The sequence below is a fragment of the Myxocyprinus asiaticus genome, chromosome 6, assembly GCF_019703515.2.
Source record: "Myxocyprinus asiaticus isolate MX2 ecotype Aquarium Trade chromosome 6, UBuf_Myxa_2, whole genome shotgun sequence".
In the NCBI taxonomy this organism is placed as follows: Eukaryota; Metazoa; Chordata; class Actinopteri; order Cypriniformes; family Catostomidae; genus Myxocyprinus; species Myxocyprinus asiaticus.
Window position 1 is genome coordinate 21,492,798 of NC_059349.1, and position 18,862 is coordinate 21,511,659.

Consider the following 18,862-nt stretch of genomic DNA (forward strand, 5'->3'; position numbering starts at 1 on the left):
AGAGCCCTGTATCAGGCCTGGCGCCGACCGTACTCGATGACTTTCACCTTGCGGAGGCATTGATTTAACAATTTTTCTCTAAGTCAATAGAATCATGTCAGTGCAATAGGCTAAGAGGAGACTTAATATTAATGACACTGTGGCGAACCACTTGACGTTTTACCATCCGTCTGCGCTGTTTTTCAGTTGTTAATGTCTATGGAAACATGCGCTAGAAGGACGTCTTTGACCGTTGCGACGCGTCTCGTTGATTTTTTCACCGTCTCGTACATGAGCTCCGCGTTTTTTAGACGTCGTGTCAAGTTAAAATAACGTAGGCTTATGAAACGCGTCTCGAGACACCTGTTTTCTGTCCCATTCGTTGCGCTGCGTCTAGCAAGTACGTGTTCGGTGAGGACTGCCCCTTAGCGAGCGCGTGAGCGTTTGAGTTTGACGCGTCGCATAGCGCTGCTCGAATAAACAAAGTGTTTGATTGGTCGACTGGATACCTACGTCAGAATTCTATCCAAAACTCTGACGGGCCAGACGCTTTGCGCGCGTGCCCAAGTAAACAACAGTTTGGTTGATAATAATGGAGCATTCCTGTTTGTTCACACTTGCAGTAAGTGTAGGTGGGGTGTAAGAGAATGTTGGATCTTTGAGAACTAAAATTCTCCTTGGAATTTGTTATACCACACCAGAGAGACTTTTGCACTGCATCTTTTTGTGCACCGTTGCTTTAAATGTAAGTACATCGAGAGCGTTTCGCGGAGCTGGAAAATATGTGTGGACTACTGACAGCGTTAAAATAAACATGGCACATATAAGCCGCGGTGGAGTACTCACGAATGTCTTGTACGGACTACATTTGGCACGGTTCACATGCGTTCCGCTGCACTCTCAAACGAGGACTTGACTAAATATATAATTGCCGTTAAACAGCAGCATGTTGGTTCATGTAGACACACTTTCAGAGCCATTGCCTACTTAAACACGTTTAAGACTAACTAACAACCGACATGAAGCAAGCAGATATAGTTAGAGCGAACTTTTCCAATTATAAAGGACTTTAATGACTTGTTGAAATCATTAGAAACATGGAAAAGGGAGACGCTGGGAACGGTACTGGGACACAGAGCGGTGAACTGGAAGCTCGTGGAGACGGAGGACTGGATGAAGTGCAGATGCACCTCGCCTGCTTACCGGAGCGATACATGAGAGCGAAGTTTTCACTCTCAGCTTACATATTTTGTTGGACAGTTGTTAAGTTGTGTCAGGTAAGACATCCACTATTAAGAATGAACAGTTTTAACCTAAATCCTTTCCCTGAAAAGTACAGAGCTGTCGGTCAGGTGCACTGTCTGACCGTTATGGTTGATTGATTGGAGGTCTCCATTCATAAATATAATTTATCTGGAAGATGTTAATAACACCTTCTTAACACCCCTGGAAACTTTTATAGCCTTGGTAAAAAAAAAAAAAAAAAATATATATATATATATATATATATATATATATATATATATATATATATATATATATATATAAATGATTAAATGAAAGATTAAATGGATAAGTACATAAAATTAATTTTAACTATAGATTGAATTCCAGTCAAAACTGTTGCCTTTAGTGGAGTGCCCCCCATCTGCTCCAACCCAGGTAGGGGAGATCAAAGACCTTTTTGACACAGGTCTTTGATACAGTAATGATTATCTCCACAAAATTGGGGGGACAAATATAAGACAAGTACAATGATTGTTAGGCCCATAATTAACTAATTTCTAATGTCATCTCCTTTGGTATTTTAATTTAAACCTTTAATGCATACATCGGGTCTTTAGTGACCCGGGACTTCATTCCAACCCTTGTACAACATACATTTTTTGGAGATATGCCAACACCTCTTTAGTATTCCTCAGCCTTTCTCTTATGAATAGTGTAACAAAAACAACAACAACAAAAGGCGAAATTGCAAAAAATAAAAAAATTAAGTTACCAAGTGTATAGGGTCATTCAAAATCCCTAGATATGTAAAAGTGACTGTTTTTTGTGCTTTCATAAATTATATTTTTATGATTTTTTTTCATATCTACATTAGTTTACTATCACAGGATATACTGTATATTTCTTTGTTTAGTACTAGGCAAATAAGTACTATATTTATACAAATGACTACTATGGCTACGTCCACATAAAACTGGATGCATTCAAAAATGGGGTTTTCATTTTTGAAACGCTCTCCTTCCACACTGCCATTTTCAAACATTTTCCAAAAGTTGCTTTTGACGAAATGCAATGTGAAGGTTGCACAACGTCACTACAATATGGACCGCCATCTTGATTGTTTTGTATTGAATGGCATGATCACATCACATGACTGCGTCACATGACAAGAAATACGTCATCGTTTTCAGGTATATCCGTTTTCCCTGTCCACATAAGAATGCAAAGACGCCGTTTTCAAATGTATCCACTTGGGAGAGCGCTTCCGAAAAGCGTAGATTTCGCTGGACAAAAACGCCATCTCAGTGTGGACTGAAGGCCAAAACGTAGAGAAAAAGATGCGTTTTCAAACGAAAACGTATTAGTGTGGACATGGCCTATATCACGTTGATGTGACAATGGTGAATTATCAATATTCCAAATGCATAAACACACATATTATACATGCTATTTATTACTCAAGGTGGCACTGTTGTGTCAGTGATTGACTTGATTTACATTTTAAAATTGCTATTTGATGAGGAAACAACATGGAAGTAAACTATAGCAAGTGCCTGAGAAAATACATATCTGTAGCTTATGTGTAGATTATGTGTTTTCATGTGTAGCTCAAAATGTGTTTGACAGCCAGTTGCGTCTCATGAAATTTCAGTGTGAAAGTAATGAATCCTGTTCTATAATTGTTGCATCAATTCTTTGATATATGAAAAATAAAACATCAAAATATATCAGAATATATTCTATTCTGTTATTTTCTAATTGTCTTGACAAAATGTTACACTATCTGGGCGTTTTGTAGATCCATTTGTGATAGATATACGTATACATGTTTGGTGAAACACCTATGCATTTAAGGGTTAAAAACAACCCATTTTGATCAAGTCATAAAGACAACAACTGTTTTGTTTGTTTACTGAAGGTAATAAAGCACAGCATTAGAGTTATTATTCAGTCTTACTCTTCTGCCAAGCAGTGTGAACATCATATGCATTATGATAGAAGGATGCCTGTTGCTGTGGTCTCCAGACGATGACTTCTTTACACACCACCAGTCACACATGCATACAAATATCAAAATCCTGTTTATTGGACATGCAAGCAGAGGAAATAGGCCTTTTTTTTAACTCTACTGTCATTATGCTGTGTCCAATTAAGTTTTGTCAAGCCAGTTAACACTTGCTTTTCAGGTAGCCTAAGCTGTTTTTGTATTGTGAGATGTTTCACTCATTAAAGTAGACTGAAACAGGGACAATGCAACCAAAGCCTTGGACCTATTCCAGCAGTGGAGTGTTTCTCAGGACACTGAAATGACTGTAATGGATGTCTGGCTACGTCCATGCAGTAACCCGACTACCAGCTTTTGAACTGCTTCCATTTGAACCTTTCCATGAATATGGCAGCGGTAAATCACAGGAACCTCTTAAGGTTTATGACCTAATAGAGGTTTATCTTCGGTTTAGCATCTTTTATTCTACAAAAGAACCTCTGCATGCCCAAACAACATCAACAAAGTGGTTTGTTGGATGAGTTTAGGAATAAAATACTGCAATTTGTATTATTATTATATAGTAGGCTTCATCTCTTTTGACAGTTGAAGATTGCTAGATATCTTTCCAATGCATTTGGCTTAAAAACTAAAACCAACTTTTTAACAAATTAATCTTGTTTTAAAAAAAAAAGATAGTACAAAACTGTACCTCCACTAATCACCTTCATCACAAGCTATCTTGCAATAAAAAGGAGCCAGCTGCCATAGGTCAGAGGTCAAACTCTGAAAGATACAGCACAACCTTGAAAAGGTTTTAATTGTTTTGAATGGTTAAATAATGCCCACAGACTCTGGAGCCAAGCAGGAGATTTTTTACATAGTAGAAAACCATATGGATATCTGGTAGATCAAACGAAGGTATATATTTGTTAAGGCATTTATGACTGAAAATAAATAGCTCTAGAAAATACCGTACAGAACTGTACAGTATAGACTTAAGTTCTGATTTGATTTTAAGAGACAGTATGCCTCCAAATAGGTCAATAGGTGTTGGCTTTGAGAGAAAATATTGTTTTACCTTACCCTAATTAAACCCCAACATATCTTAGTGTTGTAGTCATGGCTGGAATGATTATGCCATACCAGTTCCCTGTGGTTTGCATTGATGCCAACAATTTGCCATAAGGCTAGTAATGATTGCCTTGCTTGTGCTCTGTTAAGAATCGTTGGTACTTAATTTCAGGACACACCTTGAAACTGTCTTTTAAATATTTTTCTTTTTGTCTTTCTCCAGAGATTAATGTCGTCCTCGGTTCCTCCCCAGGTATGTACAGTCTTTCCTTTTAGTCATGGTGTTTTCAAAACCTGACTGTACAAACTGCAAAATGTAAACAGAATCATAAACAAAATCATAAAAATAAAACACAAGCCTTAAGCTAATAGAAAAAGCACCCAATTGACATGGTAGCAAAACCACATGGACTAAATCTAATAATTCTCATTCAAAGCATTTCATGTAGTTCATTTAATAAGCATTAATTCTTATTCCGAACCGGTTGCATTTAATAAAAAAATACCTGAATCGAATGATTTTCAGGACGCAACACCGCACTACAACCGTCTTTCTGTTTCATGTGCTACCACTCAGCGGCACAGCAACATCGTTATTGAATCTACAGCGCTAAACATACAGCACCACCAGTGTAGTCCAATTCCTGAATAAATGACTCTGTACTTTTCAATCTACACCGCAAAGCATACAACGCTACCTCTCGAACGAATGTCTGTTATCAGCCAGTTCTTTTTAGTGAATGAGAAATGTATTTTCGACTCCAAATAAACAGATAATTGTTACAATGTTATGTAAGGCTTTTGAGACTTAAATCAAAGTAATTACCAGATGGCTGTTGATATGAAAAGGTTTAGAAAGACATATAGACATTAAAGAGTTTTGTTGAAGTTAAAGGTATTTTATAAAAAAAAAAAAATGAATTAAAGGGATAGTTCACCCAAAAATTTAAATTCTCTCATCATTTACTCAACCTCATGCCAGATATGTATGATTTTCTTTCTTCTGCAGAACACAAAGATTTTTAGAAGAATTTTTCAGCTCTGTTGGTCCTCACAATGCAGTTGAATGGATACCAAAAGAAGGTCCAAAAAGCACATAAATGCAGCATAAAAGTAATCCATAAGACTCCAGTGGTTAAATATATGTCTTCAGAAGTGATATGATAGGTGTGAGTGAGAAACAGATCAAGATTTAAGTCCTTTTTAAATCTACACTTTCACATTCTTCTTCTTTTGTCTTTGGCAATTCCCATTCTTTGTGCATATCGCCACCTACTGAACAGGGAGGAGAATTTATAGCAAAAAAAGACTTTTTCTCACCCACACCTATCGTATCGCTTCTGGAGACGTGGATTTAACCACTGGAGTTTTATGGATTACTTTTGTGCTGCCTTTATGTGTTTTTTTGGAGCTTCAACATTTTGATCACTATTCACTTGCATTGTGAGGACCTACAAAGCTGAGATATATTCTTCTAAAAATCTTAATTTATGTTCAGTAGAAGATAAAAAGTCATACACATCTGGGATGGCATGAGGATGAGTAAATGATGAGAGCATTTTCATTTTTGGGTGAACTATTCATTTAATAAAATATCTTAAAGTTGCACTCAGTAATTTTGTTCTCATTATAAAAGTTTAACTCCTAAAGGAATACATTGTAAGTTTGCAATATATGTAGGAAATCATGACCACTCACATTAAAATTAACCTTATAAAAGCTGTTTTATTCTACATGGAGAGGGTCTGTACATGGGGAATCACATAACCAGTCAAATATTACTCGCTTAATCTCAGTAACCGTCCTGTTATGTGACACTTTCACTCACTGATTAAAGTAATCATGGCTGACTGTGAATATTAAATTTCTACAAAGGCATCTGAAACTGAAAACTATTGATTTTAAATGATGCTGCATCCAAGCCGCTAGGTGTCAGTGTAAGTCCAAGATCATACAAAGACAAAAATTACTGAGTGCACCTTTAATTTAAAAAGTCTGTGTAAACACACATTCTGCCAAAATCTGTTCCTTTAAAATATGAAGTCATTTCAACAAACCAGTGCTAATCCCCATTAAGCAGCCTAGAACATCATTACAATTGCAAGATGGTTAAATTGGTCTTTTCAGCAGGGCTGTCATCTAATACATCAGATCTGTCATTTTCCATTTAATATCAGGGTTCATTCATTTGAATTTAATCCCACAAAGCATCTTTCAACTAAAGAGTTTGATGTAATGATCATTGATGTGCAAACATCCATGCTCCATGAGGACATACTGTACTTCTGCTGATATATGCTGCCAACAGCTTATCTATCTTCCCCCTTTTAACGGCTGTGCCTTAACTTGTCGGATGTTGCTGAGGAGTTGTGTAATGCATTGAGATCTGAGACATTCTCTGCTGTTTGGTGTCCGCAGATGGCAGATGTACTCTCATGACACCATGAATAGAAGATTTGCTGTGTGTCGTGTGACTTGTGTTGCTTTCTCGATCAGGCATGAACAGGCTAGTATATGATGTTGGTTTTATTCCATGGCAGTTTCTGCAATGTTCCGTCTTATTACTGTAAATGTGATGATTATTCCAGTCACAGGTTGTTAACGCTCCTCCCTAAATCAAACGTTGTTGATTCCTGTCGCAAGAGTTGCTCACTTGCATACCTGTTGTATTGCAACTTAATGTTGTTGCATAATATTCTTCATTTAATAGGAATTGTACTTCGACCAAATCTGAATCATCATTATGTTGAGGTCAGGGTCAGATTAAATCATCCACCCAGCAGAAACACATACTGGAATTATGATTGGATTTTAGATGTGCACATCTTTCCTAAAGTTATGTTTCCTAGAATAAGAGAGATCTGCATTCACTTGACATGCCTTTACTTGTAGCTTGACCCATGGAATCATACACTGTAAAAAAAAATCAGTTAAATTTATGGTGAAATATTGGCAGCTGTGGTTGCCAGAAATGTACCATAAAAAATTACTGTGACTTTGTTTCAAGCTTTACGGGATTCAATTTTGATGCCCGTATATTTTACGGTTCACTACTGTTTATATTATTAAATTATATAAATGTAATATACTGTATTAAATTTCTGGAACTATGAAAGTCTGCTTTACGCTTTAAGATGTATGGTTAATCTCTGTATTAATTACAAAAGGCCACATGATGGAGCAATAATTAATACACATGTAGAGACAGTGCACATTGTTACTCACATAAACACAAAACACCATCAGGGTAACGTGACACTAAAATAATGCAATAAACATTAACTAAACTACATAAAACATAACACAGAAAATCCCAAATGTACATAACTTATATTAAAAATAAGAAGAAACATAACTATTCCCACAAAATATAATAAAATGTGTTGGGTCACGCAGGGACTTGAATGCCCGATTATTGTTTTTCACAGTAATTTTAACAATAGTTTACCATAGAAAGTACATGTATTCTCTTGTTAAACATATACATTTTAATTATAATTTAATTTTTAATTGATTATACTTTTTACATCTAAAAAAAATAAATTTTGTACAATATTTTGCTGTAAAATTACATGTATTGTTACATATATTTTCATTTTTGAGCGTATATGTTAAGGTAACTCCCCATTTACCAATTAAAGTTTTATTTATTTATTTATTTATTTTTTTACTGTAGCATTTTGACATTCTTTTATTGTTAAAATTATGGATTTTTGTTTTACAGTGTAGCCAATATAGTCCACCTATTTAAATGGCTCTGCTTGAATTTAAAATTGATTACAAATGTCTGGTATTATATTAACAGTTAAATTTCAACCCTGTGTACTTAGCAGTATATTTACAGTTGTGCTCAAAAGTTTGCACAATACGACAATACTTGAACAAATATGAGCTGCATGGTCGAGTTGCCAGAAAGAAGCCAATGCCACAAAAAGCCCGGTTACAATATACCCGACAGCACCTTGACACGCCTCTCAGCTTCTGGCACACTGTAATTTGAAGTGATGAGACCAAAATAGAGCTTTATGGTCACAACCATAAGCGCTATGTTTGGAGAGGGGTCAACAAGTATTGTGCTCCTTGAAACAACCACACCGTCTTTTTCCAGAGCAGCCTGTATTTCTCCTGAGGTTACCTGTGTGTTTTTCTTTGTATCCCGAACAATTCTTCTGGCAGTTGTGGCTGAAATCTTTCTTGGTCTACCTGACCTTGGCTTGGTATCAAGAGATCCCTGAATTTTCCACTTCTTAATAAGTGATTGAACAGTACTGACTGGCATTTTCAAGGCTTTGGATATCTTTTTATATCCTTTTCCATCTTTATAAAGTTCAATTACCTTGTTACGCAGGTCTTTTGACAGTTCTTTTCTGCTCCCCATGGCTCAGTATCTAGCCTGCTCAGTGCATCCACATGAGAGCTAACAAACTCATTGACTATTTATACACAAGCACTAATTGCAATTTAAAAAGCCACAGGTGTGGGAAATTAACCTTTAATTGCCATTTAAACTTGTGTGTTTCACCTTGTGTGTCTGTAACAAGGCCAAACATTCAAGGGTATGTAAACTTTTAATCAGGGCCATTTGGGTGATTTCTGTTATCATTATAATTTAAAAAGGAGCCAAACAACTATGTGATAATAAATGGCTTCATATGATCACTATCCTTAAATAAAAGACAGTTTTTTCATATTTTCAAAATCAATGCCAACATTTCACAATTTCTGCCAGGGTATACAAACTTTTGAGCACAGCTGTATATAAATGCACTAAAATGCTGAATCAACATAACCATGTAATTTGCTCACATTTGAATATTTTGACACCTTTTGTTCAGCAATGACAGCTTCAAGTAATTTGGGGTGAGCATATACAGTACAGTACCATTTTTGCATGGGTGTGAATTTGACTCATTCTTCCAGGCAGATTTGTAGTTGTTCAGGTTAGCTGAGTAGTGAAATAGTGCAACAGATCCTTAATTGTCCCTTCGCAAAGCCCTGCCTTAAAAGCGTTTCTGACCAATCCTGTCATAGCAACTGTTGCCCCGCCGCCATTTCTCTGACAAGCGCTTGCCTTTTTACAGTGGAAGTCTATGGGAGCAATGTGCGTTTGAGCAGTTTTAAGCGGACTTTTATTGAAATGTGAAAAACGTTGTTGCTGAGTCACTTGTAATAGTGACATGGGGTACCTAGAGAGGATACATGCAGTATTTTTTCTTTCTTTTAAAAACAAAAAAAATCATTAAAAAATATTGAATACTGTGGATTAAAGTGTGTTATTCCTCATTCCCATATGAACATATATAACAACAGCAAGCACATCCTACATTTGCTCCAAGGTAAATTAAAGCTAATAACTTAACATTAATTCCTTTAGGTATTGATTCAGGTCTTAGTAAAATTGATACTAAATAAAGAGTTCAAACAGCAAAATTAGTGTGTTATGAGGCATTGTAAGCAGTTATTTTCCCTTACACTAATGTTATGAGGTTGGTAATCACTATCAAATGACGCTTTTCTCTTTTCAAGTGACTTTGATAATCGTTTGCCTCAATTCTGATTCACAGTCTCCACAGTTTTCAATCAAATTACTATGTAATTTAACAGTTTCTTTTACAAAAAATGTCAGATTACATTCCAGCCCATTTGAGAATATTATCCATTCTGTAAATGAGATTATTTTGCCAAAAACCGTGTCGTTCACGGCAATCTCCCATTCTTTCCTTGGGAAGTTATGCAGAGCTTGTCAGAGCGAGCAACCGTAACGGGGGGGGGGTTGGGCGGAGCTTAGCGAAGGGTCAATTGGATTGACTGTATCCGGGCTTCAACTCTCATGTTTTTGTTCCTGAATTTACCAATTATTGTCCTTCTGAAAGAGGTTCTTCTCAAGCGACTGAAACAGGTTTTCTTGCAGTATTTTGTACTATCTATTCTTCCTTCTATTTTTAACAGACCCAATCTGGTATGCTTTTCTTAAGAGTAGGCAGTGAAACACATATTACTTGGAATTTGGTTAAAACATTTCTGTCTTGGCCTCATTTGACCATAACATCTTTTCCCCGTGTCGCAATGGGGTCACTGTTATACTTTATGGCTCTTTTGAGTGCCATACTGCCTATTTAACACTTTTTGAGTGATTGCTTCTATTTTGCCACTCCTATATGTGCTAGTGTTATGCAGAGCTCTTGATATGGTTTAGTGCAAATTTAACAAAAAATATCTTGGCCTCTCTGAGGCTTTTTTCACTGGTCTCTTATTCACTTTCTTGAGTTTTGAGGGACAACCTTCTTAGTGTTTGAGGGGTTGCGTTCTTGATATGATATAGGGACTAAATACTCATGCAAAATATCGGTTTCTTTTGTTCATTCAGTAAAATAGGAGAATTTGTACTGTACATGACAAAACTAATTTTAGTTTTATGAACTAAATAAGCATATTATTGTAAATATAACTAATCATATAAGTAATGTAACTTTAAAGAGAAGATACAAAACAGTTGACTTTGAGGAAGGAGATTTTTGCAGAAGATTAAATCCTGGTAGAACTGCATGCTTTTCCACTGCACAACTCTAATCTGCCTCTTCATGTCTCAGCCTGTACCTATTTAACCACATTAACCCAGCTGTGTCATTCAAATTTTTCCTGGGCGTTAAGCCTGTAAGCAGTGTTGGATAACATTACTTTTAAAAGTAACTCGTTAGAATATTGTTTTACTCCTTAAAAAAGTAACAACATTCATTAAAAAGTTACTTTTTATGGAAAGTAAAGCATTACGTTACTTTTTTCTCACTGCCACTCTCTCTTCTGCTGTGCATTCAGTACAAATACAAGAGATATGTAGAGACTTTACAGGTCATGCTAGCTACTGTACAACACTCATGTCAAAACAACATACTAAACAAACAGATATTTACAACGTAGGTCTTCACATCATATTTATTATAAAGAATCAATAACATGAATATGCATGATTTGTTTTTCCATCAACATGGCAGCCAGTATGAATAATGAAGAATAACCACTGTCTTACATAAAGCAGCAAAGTCCAACACTTGAACCTGCATCATATGTCATCATGTGCTGTGCCCTTCGACAATGCCAGAGTCAACTTGAGATGTTTTTCAGAAGTCAGGGTAAAATTAAGTGGGGAATGCCAGCCTAACACGTTCAAGGAATGTGTCTGATAATAAATGAATATTTTTCACTTAAGTCATCTCAGTGCACGCTTGTTTTGAGCTGATCCACGGTGCGTACAGACACCACTGGTTGATCGCATACAACTGCAAACGCGCACTTTGATACAACTTGAATGGAATCGTTTTTAATGCTACAAAAATGTCATAAAAACTTTGTCTCACGAATCAAATTACATGTTTATTATAGAACAAAAATGTCAACTATTTTAAGAAATTAAGACATTTTCTCTGCATACACAATCGATGTAGAACGTTGCTTGCAGCTGCTGATCCAGAAACAGCTTTTCTCATCCTATTCTCCCTGTTACAGGAGGAGCAGTTCGGCTGCATAAGTCAGTGAATTGAGTGAGTATTTCACCCTGTGTATCACGCCATGGAAGACTAGTCTTATAATCCCTCTGCCTAAACACGGTTACTGATTTTTTTTAATGCAGCGTGTATTTACACATGAATCAATCATGTTTCACTCAACCGAATGTTGAATGTTAAATGCTTTAACACAGAGCAGTTCAGACGCAAACTGATCCTAGAGAAGAAGTTAAGGGCAGCTTTAAAACAAAGCAATATGGATGCACAAACAGTCAGCGATTATTCCACGTATGTATCTGTATAATCATGCCGTGGCCACGGGAAGACTTCTCCGGCTTATGCCTGTGCTATATTATACCACGAAAATGTGTTTACACACTTTTAAATGCAGCCTACATGAATCGTGAGAATCAAAGTATCACTTACCCAAATGTTAAATTCTTGACAAAATGTTGCCTTATGAGAACACATTTCTTAATTCTTGCTGTGATTGTCATGACAATGGCAAAGTTTATGACGGCTGCTCATTTAAGCTCCAGTGCACAAAAAAAAATCCACCGCTGCAAATGATGAGTACAACTGGATTCCACTGAAGCGTTCAGATTTACATTACCAGCAATATTTTGCCATTTTTAAAATATAAATCTCAGGGTGGGCTAAAAGAAGACGTGCTCTTCCCATTGGTGATAAGCATGCTCATACTCTCTAGAACTACAATACCCATCATGTGCACACTACAATGCCCATCATGTACACACATACTACAACTTCATTGAACATCTCTAGTAAGCCTCCCACTCTCTAGAACTACAGTGCCCATCATGCCCCTCCTCGAAGTTTGCACACTTTTGCTCCTGATTAATCACAATACAGGGAAAGGAGAGGTGTACAAAAGCAATGCGTTACTTATTTTAAAACATAACGTCTCAGTTACTTTCGTAACCTCCATTCCCTGATGAAGGATGTAGTGACAATAGGGGTCACTCTTGGGAGCCCCAAACAGCTCTGCTTTTTTGAAGAAAGGCCAATTTGGCGAATTTGTATGCCACTCCCCCGGACATATAGGTATAAAAGGAGCTGGTATGCAACCATTCATTCAGGTTTTGTGCTGAGGAGCCGAGACCAGGTCCCGGCCATTTCAGCGGGTAGTTCAGCGTTGTGGCAAGAGGGAGTAGAGCCCTTTTTTCATCTCGGCTGGAGGGACAGGCTCTATCACGGCCTTGTGCAGAAGGGTAGCGATCTCCGCATGCAAGGTAGCGGCGTTCTCGCCCTTCACCGAGGTGAAGTGGATGCCGCTGAACCTGGGCGGGTGCCTGGCGAACTGAATCACGTAGCCGAGTTGGATTGTCCGGGTCAGCCATCGCGACGGCTTGGAAAGTGCGAGCCACGCGCCTAAACTCCGGGCGAGGGGGACCAAGGGAACGATCACGTCGGCGGGTGGGGCCTCGCGGAGCTCGAGGTTCCACATCGAGGGGGTTTGAGCCCCGTGGCCGTGCTGAGTCCAGGGACATCGAAGCACTTACCTGGCTCCTGCCGCCCATCATAAGATTGGCCGAGGAGGGGGGAGGAGGAGTCTCGGGCATACAGGGGCGGGGGGCCCGCCGCTGGAGCACCATACCTGCAAAGATGGGACGGTGGTCATGACAACGGCCGTGCGCACCGGGCATGTGACCCAGGGAACAAGAAAACCGCTCATTTGTTGAATTTTTGGGTACCGCAGCCTCTTGGACATGCACAAAATTAAATGAAAACGAAACAAAAGATTCTCCTCCCGGGTGGCATCTGCTTCCTGCGCTGGGCTCCATGCCGGGGCCGGGCCACGGGGGCGGGCTGCGGCGGAGCCTGTTTTGCTGTTGCAGGAGTACGCCCTTGGTGATGAGCAGACGGGGTGCGGGGTCTTGAGCCGCGCCGGGGCAGAATGTGTTGCATGGCCTCCGTCTGCTGCTTCTCCGCTGAGAACTGCTGGGCAAAGTCCTCGACGGTGTTGCCGAATAGGCCAACCTGGGAGATGGGGGCATCAAGGAACTGTGCCTTGTCAGCCTCTCGCATCTCAACCAAGTTGAGCCAAAGGTGGCGCTCCTGGACCACCAGGGTGGACATCGCCTGCCCGAGAGGCCGCACCATGACCTTCATCGCCCAGAGAGCAAGGTCGGTCACCGAGCGCAGTTCCTGCATCAATCCCGGGTCAGAACTACCCTCGTGCGGTTCTTTTAGCACCTTGGCTTGGTGTACTTGCAGGAGAGCCATGGCATGCAGGGCGGAGGTGGCTTGTCCAGCGGCACCGTAGGCCTTAGCCGTCAGGGACATTGTAAACCTACAGGCCCTGGATGGGAGTTTCGGGTGCCCACGCCAGGTGGCGGCGCTCTGCGGACACAAGTGCACCGCGAGCACCTTATCCACCTGGGGGATCACCGAATACACCCTGGCCGCTCCGCCATTGAGGGTAGCGAGAGCGAGGGACCGGGCAGTAAAAGGTGCCTCCCACGATCTTGTCAGCTCCTCATGCACTTCCGGGAAGAAAGGAACGGGGGCGGGGCGTGGCCGTGGGCAGTGCCCCGAGCCCAAGAACCAATCATCGAGCCGTGAGGGTTCAGGGGAGAGTGGAGGGTTCCACTCTAGCCCGACACTCTCGGCCGCCTGGGAAAGCATGTCCATCATTTCTGCATCGGCCTGAGACTGGGCGACCATTCCCGAAGGAGGAAGCCCAGTCGAAGCCTCTGTGTCCGACTGGACGAGCCCACTCTCCGATGCTGCGCTCGATAACTCGTCTTCTTTCCGGGCTCCGAACGAGGTTGGGACGAGCCCTGAGACGAGCCGGTGATCTCGTCTGGGCACCCGACTGGGGCAAGCGAGCGTGCTGGGGAATGGGAGATCCGTGGGGGGATACCCGGCGGAGGTGGTCCCATTGAGGTCCCCAAATCACCCCCAGTGCAAACCGGCATGGCCTCATACCAGTAGGTAGAAGGACCGAGGAGCCACTGGGGTGGCTTGCTTTCTTACGAATGCAAGCCGCGATCGCAACGTTGCCATGGTCATGTTCTCGCAATGAGGACAAGACCCATCCACGAATGATGTCTCCACGTGGGCAGTGCCCAGACAGAAGGCCGTCAGAAGTGGAGAGATAACGACCGCAACAAGGAATTACACACAAATGGAAAGGCATCGAAAGGCATCTTTAAAAAGATGTTCTGTGTGTGGCGCTCTTTTAGAAAGAAATTATACTCTTTTTAGAATATACTCTTTTAGTTGTTTCTGCCAAAGCGCCCAGGGGCGTTCTCTGCACTCCATGGGTGCAGAGGGGGAGGAGCCGCTGAAATGCGTGGTAGAGTCCAGCAGATGAGGTGAATGAACTTCGCGGATGAATTCAGCTTCGATGAATAGAACCGCTTGGCTCCGAAGAGAAAATCTGAATGAGTGGTTCCATACCAGCTCCTTTTATACCCATATGTCCGGGGGAGTGGCATACAAATTCGCCATATTCGCCTTTCTTCAAAAAAGCAGAGGTGTTTGGGGCTCCCAAGAGTGACCCCTAGTGTCACTACATCGACACAACTTCGAGTGAGTGACAGATAGGGAACTCAGATATTATGGTCTAAAATAAAAAATATTGCGTTACTTTTCTCGTTACTCGAAAAAGTAATCTGAGTATGTACCACACTTTTTGCGTTACCCCCAACACTGCCTGTGAGTAATAGAGGTGTCTCTGAGATGAATGTTTTTAATGAGTAAAGCCTTTGCTCAGGGATTTTAATTTGCATAAATAGATGCTTGTATATTTGTGTATGTACATACTGTACTATAACTAGTTCCTACACATTTTTTAATAAGTAGAAACTTTTATGAAAGTCAGCACATGAGCTATAGCACTGTGTTTATATAGTGTATATAGTACAAAGTATTTACATGCATATTACATTACGTACCATTGTGTTCCTCAAGGCCTCAAGACATATCCTCGGATTTTGGTCACATACTACTCTGAAGCATTTTCTTTGAAGGGCTGTACCTTACAGGCTTTCAAGCTGTAAGCATGAGTTATAATGCCAAATACACCACAAACATGCAAGCAGTGCTGCATCGTAGTCATAAATGGCCAGATTAGCTGTAATAATTGTCCCTAATTTTCTAAAATCCCAATATTGCCATGTTCGAACTTCAGTTGGTGGACCAGAAGAAAAACCTGTCACATTTTTCCTGACCCAGTGCTGAACCTCAGAGCAGGCTTTAAACTGCCGGCTTGGCTGCGGCGAGCTTTCCTGTGGCGAGCGGATGATAGTCACGGACTGCCAGGGTAAACTTCACCCTGGCTAAAGACATCTATAAAGATTTCTGGGGTTTTTATGTAGGCAAGCTCCATAATTACTCTCTTTCGACGTCTTTAGACAATGGCAGGGGTTAAACACTACTGTACTCACTAAAACTGTCTGGGAACCACAACTCGCTGGAAACAAAACATAGCCTGATGAGAAAAGAGGAGCTACAGAGAGTTGGCAGTCGATGTATTATTTCTCAATAGTCGATTCTTTTATCTGAGGATTAGCTGGAACGGCAGTGTGTTTTGTCTGTACATTTGAAGTTCAGTGTTGCATTTTACGTGATCTGTTAATCAGCCAGGCATCAGAAAAGAGCTCCTCATTACCATGTACCACAAAGAGAGAGATAATTATTCAAGGGTGTTCGTTATGCTCCAAACAAAGAGATCTGGACGTACTTTCTTTTCTTTTCATAATCCCCTCCTTTTGGATAAATCGACTTCTCACGCACACTCTTCTTTGACGGCGGTTGCCTCTGACGAAGGACTGCAGGAGGTGTGCCAGAATTGCCCTGAAAGCTGTTTATTTATTTCCTTTTGCCTCGAAGCGTTAAAACCTGCACAGGTGGAATGCGTAGTTTGCCAGCAGACTTCAGTTATGAATGCTGTTCCGTGGTTAATGACTTTGTCTTTATCAGATAAATGTAATTGGCCTTTTCAATGGGAAATTATGCTTCCTTCCTCTCATAATTGCTTAAAATAATTGAGCCAAGTCAAGTAACACAGAACCTGCCTCTTTTGTCTGAAAAAAGCGGTTTTCAACTCCTTCCTCTATTGTCCACCTGGCCTGTTTTATCTCTTTAAAACACAGTGCTTGTTTGCCTAAATCTCACGAGGATACGCTGCCATGCAAACACATCTGTGTGCACCAACTTTACCTGTCAGGCTGCACTGAGTAATGATTTGTACCCTTCAGGCGAAAAAGGAGGGAAAGCCCTCTACCCTCTGATTGGTTCTCGCTCTCTTTTTTTATTCAGAAGACCTCAATTTCTTAGAGCCATCAGGCTGTCCTGACTGGCCTTTTCTTTTATTCATTTTTTCCCTCCCTCTTTCACTCTCTGTTTTGGGATAGGCTTCCTCCTCCTTTGTTTTCGTGTCACTGGTTGAGCCACAGGCTCTGGAGTGCACTGTAAGTCTCAGTGCCTAACGAGCAGTCAAGGCGATGAATGGACACTGGGATCCATTCCGGCTGAACTCAGATCAGCTTTCTGAGAAGAGTGGCTATTAGGATGCCAAACAGAGGCTGTGACCACAGAGATATGGCACAGGTATGACTGAGAAGCTGCTTCCTCTATAGATTAAAATTTTTGCTGCAGGCAACAAGTCAGTTTAGCAAACAATTAACTTCTCTTTTAGAGTTTGAGGTGATCATAAGGCCATGTTTCTCTGTTTCTTATACTTTTAAATGTCTCATTGGTGTCCACTTTGTTCTCTACAGCACCTGTATAAGGAGTCCAGCACGTTGTGCTTTGTTCAGTCATGTTATTTTACACCACGCTGTAATGGTGGCGCCAACATGTGTTTTGTGTTAGATTGATGATTTATTTGTTTTAGCTTTATGATGTAATAATACATCACCGATAGATCTGTTTTTACAATTGTGTTCAGTTTCCTATGGTTGAGTCAAGTCAAGAATTTGTTAGTTTTAAAAAGTATTTCATATTTGGAGGGATTTCTTAGTAAAACTCCCTTGTTTACTGTAGATGTGAAGCTTGTAAAAATGTCAAAAATTCCATGACTCAGTTCATTACACAGTGCTGACCTTTTGAACTCATTTTGTGTATGTGAATTGTGTATATTTGAGCTCCAAGAGTCATGTATATGTCGTTATTAGTAGAAGATGCATTTTGGGTGATTTGATCACATGTGGTCAGGTTAGACACATAGCTATTTACACCTGGTCGCTTAAATGCAAGGGTCTCCTGTGACCACTTGTGACTGGATTTGGAGAGGAGGGTCTCTGTTTCACGACGACATAAATCACTATGCCAGTGTGTTACTGCATGATATTAAAGCACAGCAAAGTAAAAAAAAACCAAACAAACAAAAAATAAATAAATAAACGGCACACTGTTTCTCCCAGATGTGGTTGAAATTTAATGACATCAGACACACTAAATAAGATCTGTGAAGCTCTCATGACTGTGTATGTATCCACTTTTTTAAATTTTCTGATCTGAAGGTTATTTCCTTTTAAAGCTGCTCGTAACCGGCAAAGTTTAAACTCTTGTTTTAGTGATTGACAGGTGAGGGGTGGTGCTTCACTGCTGCCAGAACACATACAGGACAGATTGAAGTTTACTCCTCAAATACGATGTGGTCACGTGTTTTTGACCACATTCGTATGTGGTTTATGTGATCTGATCACAAAACATTTTAGACCCTGTTTAGACCTGTATTTAAGGCTTACCACATGTGAACGGATCACCTGAAACACATCTTTATACCAGGTGGAAACAGGGTCTTTATGGATAGCACTTTACACAATGCACATTATTTCAAAGCAGCTTTAGAGAATAAATGGGAGAATCTCATGAAAACATGTCCAGGTCACATTTTACCCCAAAAACCCAACCAAAACCAAACATAATTAATTAATAAAAAAAAAGCCTATTTTTAGGATTATTGTTTTTTTTCCATTGCAACATTATTTTCATGACAATTAAGCACATTCCTCCCTAAATCCTTATTACTGTAATGTGTCTGGATGTTTTACTTTGGAGATTTTTTTTGTATTTCTCATTGTTCTCAATGATGATATTCATTAGGTTCTCATTGCTGTTG

The 18,862-nt window shown here is 39.9% G+C and overlaps 1 protein-coding gene across 5 annotated transcripts in view; it reads left to right on the forward strand.

Annotated features, from left to right (window-relative positions):
• The first annotated feature begins 537 nt into the window (after positions 1-537).
• LOC127441883 (rho guanine nucleotide exchange factor 4-like) overlaps positions 538-18,862 on the forward strand; it is a 142,005-nt gene continuing 123,680 nt past the window's right edge. For 2 of the 5 annotated variants that reach the window (XM_051699417.1, XM_051699421.1), the window contains exons 1-2: positions 538-1,256; positions 4,488-4,517. In XM_051699417.1, coding sequence (XP_051555377.1) covers positions 1,077-1,256; positions 4,488-4,517 — 210 coding nt within the window. In that variant the 5' untranslated portion in view covers positions 538-1,076. Of the gene's footprint in view, positions 1,257-4,487; positions 4,518-17,255; positions 17,347-18,862 lie in introns of those variants that run through there. The other 3 variants (XM_051699419.1, XM_051699418.1, XM_051699420.1) reach the window with 3 other exon arrangements.